At 43.6% G+C, this 13,376-nt stretch overlaps 1 protein-coding gene across 1 annotated transcript in view; it reads right to left on the reverse strand.

Moving 5' to 3' along the window:
• syt6a (synaptotagmin VIa) overlaps positions 1-10,355 on the reverse strand; it is a 28,547-nt gene extending 18,192 nt beyond the window's left edge. The window contains exon 1 of the mRNA XM_047039376.1: positions 10,199-10,355. Within this exon, the coding sequence (XP_046895332.1) occupies positions 10,199-10,355 (157 nt within the window). The remainder of the gene's footprint in view (positions 1-10,198) is intronic.
• Positions 10,356-13,376: the final 3,021 nt, after the last annotated feature.

The following is a 13,376-nucleotide window of genomic DNA, read 5'->3' on the forward strand; positions in this document are numbered from 1 at the left end:
GTTTGTTTTATTTCAAGATTGAATGAGATTAGGCGAATGTGCAAATGGGTGCAGGGGAGTGTTCTGATAAGGTTTCCATGCGGATCGGGGCTTTGTTCCTTCTGAGGTGCCCCCGGTGAGATGCCGTGGTGAACACATGTACACACACATGTCCATTTAAATGACGTTCAACATAGACTTAATATGCTGGGGAGAAATTCTGCAGCACAGTCTGAGGTCATGTAATATTGCAGCAGCATCTCCTCCAACGAGAGAGAAATGGAGACAGAGAGAAACAGAGAGAGAGAGAGAGAGAGAGAGAGAGAGAGAGAGAGAGAGAGAGAGAGAGGGGGGGGGGGGGGGGGGAGAGAAGAGAGGGAGAGGGAGAGAGAGAAAAGAGGGGGGAGAGAGAGAGAGAGAGAGAGAGAGAGAGAGAGAGAGAGAGAGAGAGAGAGAGAGAGAGAGAGAGAGAGAGAGAGAGAGAGAGAGAGGGAGAGGGAGAGAGAAAGATCCCCTACAGCCCTGCCTTGTCTAGATTAGCATCAGTTTATCCTCAACTGCCTCCAGCCTGGTGATGGTCTGCAGTGGAGAAACAGTGAGGGCAGCAGCACAGGGGACAACTTGAGATCAATTTAAGACACAGCACCACACAGCGAGAAATGGTGGGGATTGATCAGATTTGAGGATCCGCAGTTGTGTGTAATGATACAGTGTGCAAGAGCTCCTTCTGTCTTTTAATGGAAAGAGGGGGAGAGGGAGAGAAAGGGAGAGAGAGAGAGACAGAGAGAGAGAGAGAGAGAGAGAGAGAGAGAGAGAGAGAGAGAGATCTTCTCTGAGCAGGCGAGTGGAAGTGACTCCACCTCCAACTGTTTGCACAAAGCATCTATGTAGAATAGTCCCAGAGGGCTTTGTAAAGTTTGACCTGAATATTCTACTGGATCATTGCAAAACACACAGTACGCATTCATTATTGTCGGTGGTCGCAGTTTGTCACAGTCTTCTATAGGCAGCTTTCCTTCTGTGGCTGCGTTTGTCCCAATTCTCATTACACTAATGGAAAATAACCAGTGCTCTCCACGGTCCTCTCCACATTGCTCACGTGAGATCGAAAAAAATGAGTTGGAGAGCTAATTTCTTCATGTAATAGGATGCCTATGCCTTACACCCAGCTAAGAGATCCAATGATGTATTCAATCCAACACACTGAATCAATGATAACACCATCAAACATGTTCAAACACACATAAAGCCAATGGAGACACAAGGGTTTCCATTAAGGATGTGATACCACTTGGCAGAAAGGGTGCTACACTGTCTATTTTAACAAATCATAACTACCAGACGCATGTGAATGACTGAATTAAGAATGCACACCGAATCAGATGCAAGACGGTAGAGAACACCTTGTGTGTAAACCACCAGCACAACAAACACTTCTCACAAATACATCTGTGCTCATCTCTACAGAGGGGTTTCACATGAACTATTGGATAGATGAGTAAAGGGTATGAGAAGAAGGACTTCCTGGCGTTGAGCTGTCAGTGGCAGGACAGGAAATCAACAGAGTGTTTGTAGTGATAGGTCAGAGCTAAACTGAATGACCAACGGTGGCCTCAGTCCGAAAGTCCCAGCTTTGTTGAACGATGGCCAGCGTGGTTATAAATGACTGGCTTTACCAACGCACTAGGGATTCAGATCTGAAATAACAGTCTGAAAAGTCTCCATTACAGAGTTTTATTAAGCTCAACGGGGAACACTATTTGGTGCGGAAGGTTTCTAAGTGTGAGAACCAATTTGCTGCTCTTTCGAACTTTCGATTATACATTCATCAAGAGCACAAAGACATTCGTTTCTTTGTACTTTTGAGTGGATTCAAACAGAGCCAGCCGGTGAAGATAGAGGAAGCTATGGCCTGAATACACATCGGTACAGTACTAGAACTGAAAGCACACTGCAGGGTCAAGCCTCACCAGGGAGATACTCTGCACCATTCATCTTTCTAATGAACCGTACATCAACAGCCTACTGTCATCTTATAGGCATCAACGGAATTTAGAATCAGCCTCTATACCTGGAGCGTAAGCAAGAGAGCACCAATGAGGGTTCAAAGGCAAAACAGCTGTAGGTTGAGGCGGATGTCCTTCAGGGAATCAAGCTCTGAGAATTAAGTACAACGTTACATCAAAAATCCCTTCAGTTATTCAAAGACGCCTTTGCAGAGATTTAATATAGCCTCAGGAAATCCTTCAATCCTTGGACAGAGCCTTGCTGGACCCGTGCGCACACGGGAAGAGCAGAGGAGAAGGTGGAGGACAGATTTAAGTAGAGACAAACTGGAGAGGGCAGAGGCACTGCAGAGATTAGGAAGAGAAGGGTGAGGTAAGAGCTTGTCCGTATAGAACAGAAGACGCAGTATGGGTGGCTTTGTGGCATTTCTGTATATATGATAATTACACGCTCATTTTCTCATCTCAGTGTTTGTCCCCGAAAGCTTAAAAAACACACCAATCTATACAAATGGGGTTTCACGAGTACTGGCCATGGCTGACGTTGCTAAAACTACCACAGCATAACACTATTATGTTTCATGAGATACATCACTGTGGTCTGCATCATGGCACACAAGCTTCATTGTTTCTCATTAATGAAGGAAATCTGCGATGAAAATTGCCTGAAAGCCTACACAACCACTGAAGTGGACACTGAAGATTGTGTGTCTTAGTAGAATTTATGTGATTCCATGTGACATGGTGACTACTACTGTATTTTCAGCATCTGACAGTAACCTTACTCATCCTTTTTTCCCACAGGTCTATTTTTAGAAGACTTGAAAAGCCAACGGGATTATTCTTTTTGCCTTGTGTATAGATTTAAACACATGTGAGGCATTATTAACTGTGTTTTGTTCAAAACAGTAAGAATACATGTTAGGTTTGTCCTGATATAACTGATTGCAGTGATACAAGCTGTTAATGTATTCTATTTGGTTAATAAAAATCGCAAAATCTTATAAAGATTTAAACCCGTAGAAACTGTTAACAGAAAAACAAGCATTTCTCAATTAAACCTCAAAAGTTACCATCCTCATCATGCAGTTAGTTTGCTGTCAACAAGGTCCTGGCAAGGCTTTGCGAAGGGAACAGTACAGACCTGCTGGATATCCAGGTTGTTTATCAGGCAGTGGAACAGACTCATATCTCTGGCCCCATTGTGACCCCCCTCTCCCTGCTTAAAATGCAGGCCAGCGTTCCAACCATGACCTCTTCTCTGCAGGACCCATCTGCACTCACATCACCTTGTATGCCTCATATTCATAATCATGTAAAGCCTGTCCTTGTCAGTCCCTCTGTCATTGCTCTGATAATAGCCATGTGTATGTGACAGGCCCAAATTTAAGGGATAAGTGCACTTCAGACTGAATTTAATCAACAAAACACACTGAAATATCCCACTTCATTTAGATTGAGCAGAGCTGTTTATGCAGTGAAAACAGATTTGTCAAAAAATAATGACCCAAACAACAGACAGAAAAAAATATTCTTGACTTTATGGAAAACATTATTAAACCATCTCCAACCTTGAAAAGACATGTGTAAACATTTGAAAGAAAAGGGTGAATCGTCCTGGTTATAATTAGAACTGAAGGTTCAATCATTTCAGAGGTCCAGTCTCTGTCAGTGGTTGTCTGGCTGAACTGCTAGCTGCCATGTTGAGCTCATTGAGGTCGTTCCAGACCACGCAGATTGCTGTCATGTGTGAGACATGCCCAGTGCTTCTTGTCCTGTTCTTAATTACACGCATCAATGGAGATTTACTCAAGATAAAAAAACCTGGCAGGGTCAAAGTTACCATCGGTATTGTGAAGTCTATTTGCACACATACATAACGTGACACCAGATTTGTATTGAAGCCTCGTAAATTCGCTCACTCATTAAAAGCTATTAATGATCTTGTGTCTGACACTGGGAATGAGCCGAGGCAGCGATGTTAACACCCTTCTGTTTTGGGCTGTCACTTTTCAATAGCACACAACCATCACCATGGTCTGAACTACACAACACCGTGTAAATCACCCAAACCACACATGAGTCATGCCAATGTGTTTTAATATAGAGAATCCTTGTAGTAAAACAGGATTCTTCACTGCACTACACGTAGCTAATCCCGAGTCAGTGCACTGTAAATCTCCCTTTGTCGTGTTAGTGAATGGAAGCTGTCAACCTGGGAGCCATGCCATGAGATGGTAACTATCTGGTGTCAGTTGGCCGGGTGATAAACACTGGCTCCACCCAGTCATCCACCATATCCTGGTCTTCAGGTCTGGGACTGTTTCCTATTGGAGCTTGGATATCAGTATGCAGGTGGGAACCACAGCAGCATACCTTAGTATCATTCATGCAGGCGGTAGGGTGTATGAGAAATGCTTTGGACATATCCCTGTAGATATTTTTTCTCTGCAATGTTTCTCAGTGCCCCACGAAGCTGTGTTCAGCCACTGGACAAGCTGTAAGGTCATTCCATCAATTTCTGTCAGATTAGGTAACATCACTTGAGGCAGTGGCTGCTTTGCAGAGGGCTCTAATACAATCAGAGGGTGAAGTGTCACAACAAACCTCAAATTACCCCTGATCTTTCGAGTCTGGGTGCGAGTGAGACAAAAAATGTAATTTAATCGTCAAAACAAAGTCTTGTTTGCACAAAAGCACCTGGCACGGGCACCCATACACGCATGTTAGCACACACCCTCACTTTTTATGCCTTCCAATCTTACTTATTCAATTTACACTTGTTCCAGTCTCCTCAATTGTCGCTCTTTTTGGAAACAGTTTCTCGGAGGCGAGTTAATGGAGCTGTAAGTGAAAACTCAGAATAGGAACTAGATGGGAGGTATTCCAGGAAACTGGAATGATAAAGTCTGTACTGATTAAGGACCCACAGGCACTAGATGCACCAAGAAGCACTGGGAAATGGGTTACCAGAAAGACAACCTCTCGGTCTACAACAGTGTGGTTCACCTGGAGCAAAAGATACACATGATGCCATGGAATGAATTCAAGTTGTCCCAGGTCTGAAATAAAATTTTTAGTTTGCCACTCAATTTAGAAGGCAGAATGATATCCTCATCATATCTGCTATGCAATATTGATGATACCAAGTGTGTACACATGCTGATCTCAAGCCATTTTACCAAACACTTTATTCTTCTAGAGCTATCCATGTAAGGATGACGTATCCTTGCTATGTTCCTGAAAAGTTGTTTTACATGTAACTAATGCAACTACTGTTTTACGCGTAACTAATCTCAGACCTTAACAGCACAGTACATGCAGAGAATGTAACCCAGCACATGACCCCAGACATCGCCTTAAACCACTCTTCACACTGCTTCCATCAGGTCACAGATGCAGATCCCTGGCCTGGAAATGGCCATGCTAGGGCAGGAGTTTAGTTTAACATGTCATAACTACCATATGGAAAGGTGCTACAGGTCCATCAGGTGTCAAGCAGCTGTTTTGTGTCATCTGTGTGTTGTATCTAAGTCATCTATGTGTTGCTCTCTACAGACTGGGGAAACACATTTCCTTGGAAAAGAAAAAAAAAGAATATACCCATCTAATTTGGTCTCATGCACTCACATATTCATCCAATTAGAGCTGCGAGGTGTTGACAATGTTAACCTCCTCTTTGGTATCCTATCACCCAGACACCCTGTGGGTCCTCCGCCATATAGCTAGGTAACACCTCACTTCACTTCGCCAACAGGCTGCACTCACAATCACCTACACCTTCGCTGATAGTGAAAAGAGTGGGGTATACCTCCAGGCCTCCTCTCACACATGATTCAACTGAAGGCCTGATCTGAGACAACATCTCCAGAGGATCCAACTCCACCTAGCGCTCATCCATCACCAACGTGGCTGGGAAAGGGTTTGGACTCGCGTCTGTCTGCAATTGTTTCTACATCATCAGCCGAGTCAGCTTTGCAAAAGCTTCGCCCCCGAAGGCACGGGCTTTCAGCACGACGGCAGCCGCTAAGCTGGGGAGAGGAGCAGAACAAGGGAAACACACAATCCCGACCTCAGGAGCGTGGGTGTGGGTCTAACCACACCATCGCTGACGCTCACTGGAAATGAAGGGCAACTCAAAGGCAATGAAGCGAAAGATACGTGTGAGGAAAGTGGTTATAACATTTACGTAGCTCTCTCATAACTGTACACTGTGGATTTCCAAGCAAAACCAGGGGGGAAAGGATAGAAAATGGCCCTGTGTTCATGCAACTACACATGCACACATGCATTCTTCCAACACGAGGTCCTCAGCCACTATGTCTTTTCTTTCCATTTTGGTCAAATAATTGTCCACACCACTCCTATACTCTCACAGAATCCTAGAGCATTACAATAAAACATGGATGTTGAAGACAGAGTTCAGTGGAAGTTATTTTGTGCCATTGGTGCCATTGCATTTTATTTATTCATGATGGAAGATCGGCTTGTACAATAGCAGCAGTGTCATGAAACAGGCTGGTGTTGTACCGCCGAGGTGGAGAGAGGTGGAGATAGCAACCCAGACATCAGCACCATCAGGGACATCCACAAAGCCATTGCTCTTCCAAATTAAATAGCTGAAAAAAGAAGAACTCGCCAAATAATAAAGAAAACTGAAAGGGCTCCAATTTGAATGCTGCTCACAACCTCTCGACACAAGAATCCAATTGGTATTCCAGCCGTCGCTTGACTTTTGTCTTTAGCGCATTCGAATGAAAAATGTGTTTTACTAGGACAACCATTATCTCTGGAACCTCCTCACCTGACTCAGTCACCCTCCAGCAAGGGGGGGCATGTCTCTGAGTTTAACCCTCAACTCTATCCAGTCTTGTCAGAAAAGATAACCTCAGTCCTTGGTGCGCGGCGGCTTGGTCTCAAACAAGGATAAAAAGCTGAGCATTAATGGTTAAATTAGAGTGCGTTGAGTCATCGCTCTAAGGTTGAAATGATTTATTCTCACATATTGTGCTGCATAATGTGGTTTTAATACATCTCTATCATTCTTTCATAACCATCATTTATGTGAATGCCAAGGTGAGTATCGTCCACTGTTATTATAACATGGACATTCATCCAAATGTTATCTTTCACAGCAGGGTGGCTGCTTTTCAATGTCCTTCTTTTGTTCTACTGTGTGAAATGTCTACAAAAGGGATAGAAAAGTGTGTCATATGAATTATTGAAAGGCACCAAAGTTCTGCTGTGGTTCTGATCTCAACAGCCCAGTTAAGTTAATTTGATGTTCTTGTTTGGTTGTTTTGGATTCCACCTGCAATGCGTCCTCTGTCCTTGCAAATATTAGGGAGAGTGTAGCAACCAGCGGGACCAAAATAAATGATCTTGAGATGCTAATGTCCTATGCCTGTCTGATGTCTTGGTTAATAAATCTCAATATGAGACTGGAAAACAAGGTATAATGTGATTAAAATAAGCCTTGTCTATTCAAGTTCACACACCTGAAGCTGCTCCTTCTAATGAAACTGGAACTGGTAATGACTGTGTGTGTTTGTGCATCAGTGTGTGTTTGTCTGTGAGTGTGTATTCCCAGCTCCACAAGTGGACGTGGGCTTGATGGCCATGTTTTATTTCACCTCTGTGAAGTTAATGTCCATATTTTCTTGCTGTAGTTGTTGCTGTAGTGTGGCAACTATCATGTCAGCTTTGTCTGATATGCTGATCTCTCATTCATCTTAGGGAGTAGCATGTTCCCTTTCATGAACACCAGGTGTGTTCATTCACAGAGGCAATCGTGATTGCAACCGCACCCACTAAATTCCAATTCAACCAATCACACTTTGCCTGCTGCAGAGTGAAGGCAATATCCCTCAGGGACACTCAGACCCAGATAGGATCAACCAAAATTCTGATCATTTCTCATTTTCTCATCAATGCTTCCGGATAACTGAGGAGAGGCTGAGGTGCTGGCCCCAGCGTGGCGTGCTCAGGGACACTCTCATACAGTACGTTTTCAACACAGCTGAGAGCCTGACAGCTACAGATACAACAGTTATGTTTGTTCTCAAACCCAAAGTGTTCTGGCTTTGTCACAAATGAGAAATGCATTTAATGAGCACATGAAAAGCCATTGATGAAAGTGCTACGTTGTGCCTTCCACTCTCCCTCTCATGGCAGAAAAGATAGAAGACAACATAAACATTGGAAATCCTAATGCTGAGGGAAGAGCGGGAAACGGTGGCAGAGAAGAGTGTCAGACAGTCTCAATGTCTCTGTCAACTGTCATGTGTTGTCAAGGTGCAAGGTTCATATGGTAAAGGGATCAAAAACGTTTATGGAAATGTAAAGGAGGGCTCCCACGACATTGCTGTTTACATTCAACCCACAAAATGATTTCGATGTTTTAATGTTTATGTAAAGTCTGTAGCAACTATTTTACAGTTCCTTATTTTACTTCATCCCAACTGAATCTGGAACTTGAACATTGAGCCATTGGAATAACACATGAACTGAAAATCTGTACAACCACAGTACTCTAAATTACCTTTGATGAAAGTGTCTAAAGCTGTTACAAGCTATGTTATCGCTAATGTACTATTACAAATAAATTGGGAGGAAATGTTTTTAATGTCCATCTTGTCCCACAATAAGCAAAGGAGCATGTGTTTAGCCTTCATGTGGCAGAAGAGATTTACGTAGATGTGTGGATAATATGCAGTGGCATTTAATGCCCCTACAGCTTTGCCGAGGACGCCGGTGGCACGACCGGCCACGTTCGATTCTCCCACTGAGGATAATGTGAGGTGACACTGGATCTGGACAGGAATGGTGTGACACCCTCCGAACAGAGATCTATCCTCGCAGAAACAGCTCTGAATGACATTTCCTTTTGAGGTTAGCAACAGTGGACTTCAACTTCCGTCATGTCTGAGTTGGTTGGTTGTGTAGAACATGTAGACATTCTAGAACATGTAGACATTCTAGAACATGTAGACATTCTAGAACATGTAGACATTCTAGAACATGTAGACATTCACATTGATGCATCTGCTGTGCTGTTGGGGGGTCTTGGGCTGTGTCATTGTGCTGTGTGGGTGTTTTGTGTGCTGTCTGCTTTGTGATGCTTTCTTGGACAGCGATTCCTTGAAAAATAGATGTACATGTCAATGTGACTACTCTTTTTAAAGGTTACTGTAGAAAAGAACAAGATGGCTTCTCTTGAAGGATGCTACAAATATAAGAGTTCAGAATCCATCATCGAGAGTGCGCTATTCTGAAGTTCAAACAATTTCACAGCAACATGAGAAAAAGCACAGGTCCCAGTGTGCTGGGGAGTTGCTGTCAGAGAACCTCAACAAAGTTTTGCTCCACAGACTTTATGAAGCCGCTGATGAAGCCTTGATATTTAGTACTTTGTTCAGGAACTCTTTCACAGGAGAACATGCTATGCCTCTGGCAAAATATTTGCAGGCTAATATGACTAAGGAGGAGTGTGCTTCCAACTCCCTAAAGTGCTTTCATTACGAGTCTCTACCCATGCATCAACATATTCATTTCAGTTAAAGTGTGACACCCATGTGGTTCCTCTCTAATGGGAAGGTTGAGCAGCCAGGACAGCATCAGTTGATATTAGTCAGCCTACAGGCGGGTCTATTTGTGTTATGGGGGTTCTTCTCTCAATTGCTGAAACTAGGAAGTCAGCCTGAGTTTGCTTTATATACCTATTCCTCTCTGCCCCCAGGTCAGAAAAACTCATTACAGCAGTGTCCATGAGTCTGAGAGCTAGGGCTGACCCCACCTCTCCCATCATGGAGAAGATAACAATAACAAAGAGAGGGGAAATAAGTCAGGAATCTTTAAGGGCTGGGAGGGCTGGAAGTCTATGCTAGGCATTTGCATTGTTTCATTACTAAAAGATACCTTACATCTTGATAATTGTGACTAAGTATTACATTTGTTTGGATTACATAGCATTTTACAAATCCAACAACACAATACTAACTCTTAATATTGTCCCACCATTATACACTTATATATAACATAAAGTAAACATATTAAACGCAGTAGATACAATTAAGAAATGTTGGCTGCAGTCTCTATATTTTGGATAGAAGACCCACAGTTCCTATACAGTGGTCCATCACATGTATGTGCACACAGCACACGTAGAGCAGAGCTAATGCTAATACAGAATGGGTTACAGAGAAAAACCTTACTTGGCTCCTTGTTGTCCGAGCTCTGGTTGGAGAGCAAGAAGAGGAAGTCCTCGCAGGTGTCCGAGTCCAATAAAGCGCTGTTCTGGAGACAAAGGTCAACAATCAGGGTCACAGCTTTCTGACAGACCATGTCATACTCCTCTCCGTCAGGACTCATGCTCCCAGCTGCATCCTCTGTCTCGTGTGCTCATCCAGGGAGACTAACGCACCCACACAAACGGCAGCCAGAGCCTGGCATAGAGAAGATAAATGCAACTTGTCTCCCGTCCGCTCATTCTTGTTCTTGCAGTGTCTCTCAAACCAGTGTGAGCCAGTGTGTGTGTGTGTGTGCCGGGCTAAATTTAAATGTGTGTGAGGGGGCCAAGATTGTGTGTGTGTGTGTTGTTTTCTGTTTATGTATGAAGGTGTGTGCATCCTGGGTGTGTGCAAAGACGTGTGAGTGTGTGTTCGAGGCTACGCACCCACGTGTAGCTTAAACTGTGCGTGTGTGTGAGAGTGTGCTGTGTATACATTGTGTGTAAAAGTGTGTGTAGGCTTAATGAATCACTTATGCCCCCTGGTATTCCAGGGACAGAATCATTGCATCATGTATTCTGAAGCTCGACAAATGAAACGCAAAAGATCAGTTCACTTGGTAACACCGAATATGCAACAAGAGCCTGTGAACGCCCTCCCCCGCTCCCCTGTTACCCCATCAGTAACCCTCCCCCTCTGCCTGCTCGCGTTCCCCTCCCTCTGTGTACTAATGAAAACTCTCTCATTAGGACCACTGGGCTTGTTTTTCTCAGTGCGTCTGACTGGTTAGTCCCTGAGCTCTGGTTGTCCTCTGAGGTAGGGTTCCCCGGGCTGAGCCCCCCCGGGTCTGGCACCTCTCATTGGTCTCCCAGATCTCTGTGATTGTGCTTAACACGCGGCCGAGTGTCGACTGGCTTTATTATGAGGAGAGCTGGGCTCCGTACATTGACAGCTGAGGGTCTTTTTTCATGAGGCTGCATCTTAATGAGTTCTCGAGTGTTCTTGCACATGTTTTTTCATGCACGGCCACATAGCTGTACGTCGTTCACTTGCCACATGCTTTTTTTATGGATTCAACGTTGCTTAGACCATGATCGAGTACATCTTAGCAGGTGACGGTTCTGAGTGGCATTTTTCTAAGCCTTTGTTCTGAGGCTACAAAACCATGTCATGAATAATTCTGTTTTCCTGGAGGAATTGGACAAACCTGTAGATTCAAAATATTGAAGTCAAGAGCCAGACCACTAAGGTGCATCAATAGTCTATTCATTTCCTCTGCTGTCCACAGTCCATTCCTGCATGACTGTTGCATTGGGAAAAAAGGTCAAGAGTAGGACTTGTTTAAATGACTTAACACTAAACAATTATATCAAAACTCCTCTTGAACTCACCTGACCTTGAGTCTTGTACTGACTTTCATATTAACAACAACATTAGTCAAGCAATTCAATCGACAGGGAGTATTAATAAGTTCGAAAAAAACGAACATTTAATGCTAATCTAAATACAAAGTGATATGTAGTCCAACCCCCTCCCATATATTCTCCCTGTAACTTTTTAATTCCATTCTTAATTGAGCTGCAGCGTCAAAGCATGCCCCTTAATTTTCAGCAGGCTATCTCTGATTCTATAGAGATAATAGGGTGCTAATCTGGGTTTTCTCTTTGACCCTTCGTCTCATCCAGGATGTATCCTGGACTCACTGTGCTCTCTGCTAATGAGGATTGGATTCACTCGGGCAGACAACAAATCATTTCTAGCTGCGGAACTTCAAAAGAGTCAATTACTTTTTTGATTCCGTCTGAGGCAGCTGATTCATTCTCCTTCACTCACCTTTTGTCTGGCCGGCACTGGGAGAGGGAGTTGGTACTTCATGGTTCTACGTTACCAAATATGGAAATACAGTGTCACATCATAACACAGGGCACTAACCGAGGTCCCCTCCATGTTGCCTATAATACTCACATGAACCTGGAGACAGACCAAGACATTTACAGTGGACTACCGCTAATACACTGGTGAGGATAGACCTGGGAGAGGCAGGCCTGCCTCCAGCCCACTGTGTCATGTGAGGGTCCTCCGGTGTAGCCCATAATAAACGGATGAAAGATTGTGTCACGACAATGTTTCTTTGTTTAATCTACATACTTCTGGGATGACAGCTGGGAAACACACATCCCCTATGGCAAATAAGAGGTATGTTCTATACAACATTATTTGTCCACTTGCTATCTTTAGAACACTGCAATGCACTATGATTGGCAAACAGTGGTTGTAACAATGATTTAGTCCACAGTTAAAGAAGCTGTGAGTCTAGTTTACTGAGTTAGAGGATGAACACAAAGCGAACACGAAGCCTTGCTGGATTCATGGCACTTTCAGGGTGGTAATTCTCACTAAAGAACATGTTGCAAAGCACTTACCTTTGAAAGGAAAATCACTTTCGTCCTACCACCTCGTCAGTTCATGCTAATGTGATAGCAATCACCACCACCTGTCTAACAGGCTCAGTCATTGGTTACTTTTCATTGTATTTTCTTACCCTTTCTCTTCAATTATTCAGACCTTGCAGTCTTTAACAATACAAAATGAAATCACAAACAACACCACATTACAATAAAGTTGGTGCATGACATAACAAGTTTACTTATTTCACACTACTGAATAATTCAGAGCTAATAGCACAAGAGGAAAGAAACATTCTGCGAGCTGATGTTAAATAAATGTGTTAATCAAGGTCTCGATCATGAGCGATATCGGAATGAAGTCTCTGTATATTGAAGTTTCTCCTATCCAACAACAGCGCTTGAGCCACAGTATATGGACAGAACGAGGGTTAATATTGAACAGCAAGCAGCAGGTGTGAGCATATTTCTCATCCTTAAAGGGAGGTGGTGCACATGAGGTCCTTGGTTTGATATGTAAATCAACACCATCGACTGCGGTAAATCTCTGTGTGCTGACAGGCTCATGGCTGCAGGTGTTGACCTTGATTCAGAGCGGCAAACGCATGACAAAGGGGTCGCTCACTCAAAGCTATGCTAATCAACATCAGCACTTCCAAACTTGTCCTGAGGGGACTTGTGAGGCTCTCTGATTATTGAGTGTGTGTGTGTGTGCATGCGTGTGTGTGTCCATGTGTGTGTCCATGTGTGTGCGCGTG

This window comes from Hypomesus transpacificus, chromosome 18 (assembly GCF_021917145.1).
Source record: "Hypomesus transpacificus isolate Combined female chromosome 18, fHypTra1, whole genome shotgun sequence".
Taxonomy (NCBI): Eukaryota; Metazoa; Chordata; class Actinopteri; order Osmeriformes; family Osmeridae; genus Hypomesus; species Hypomesus transpacificus.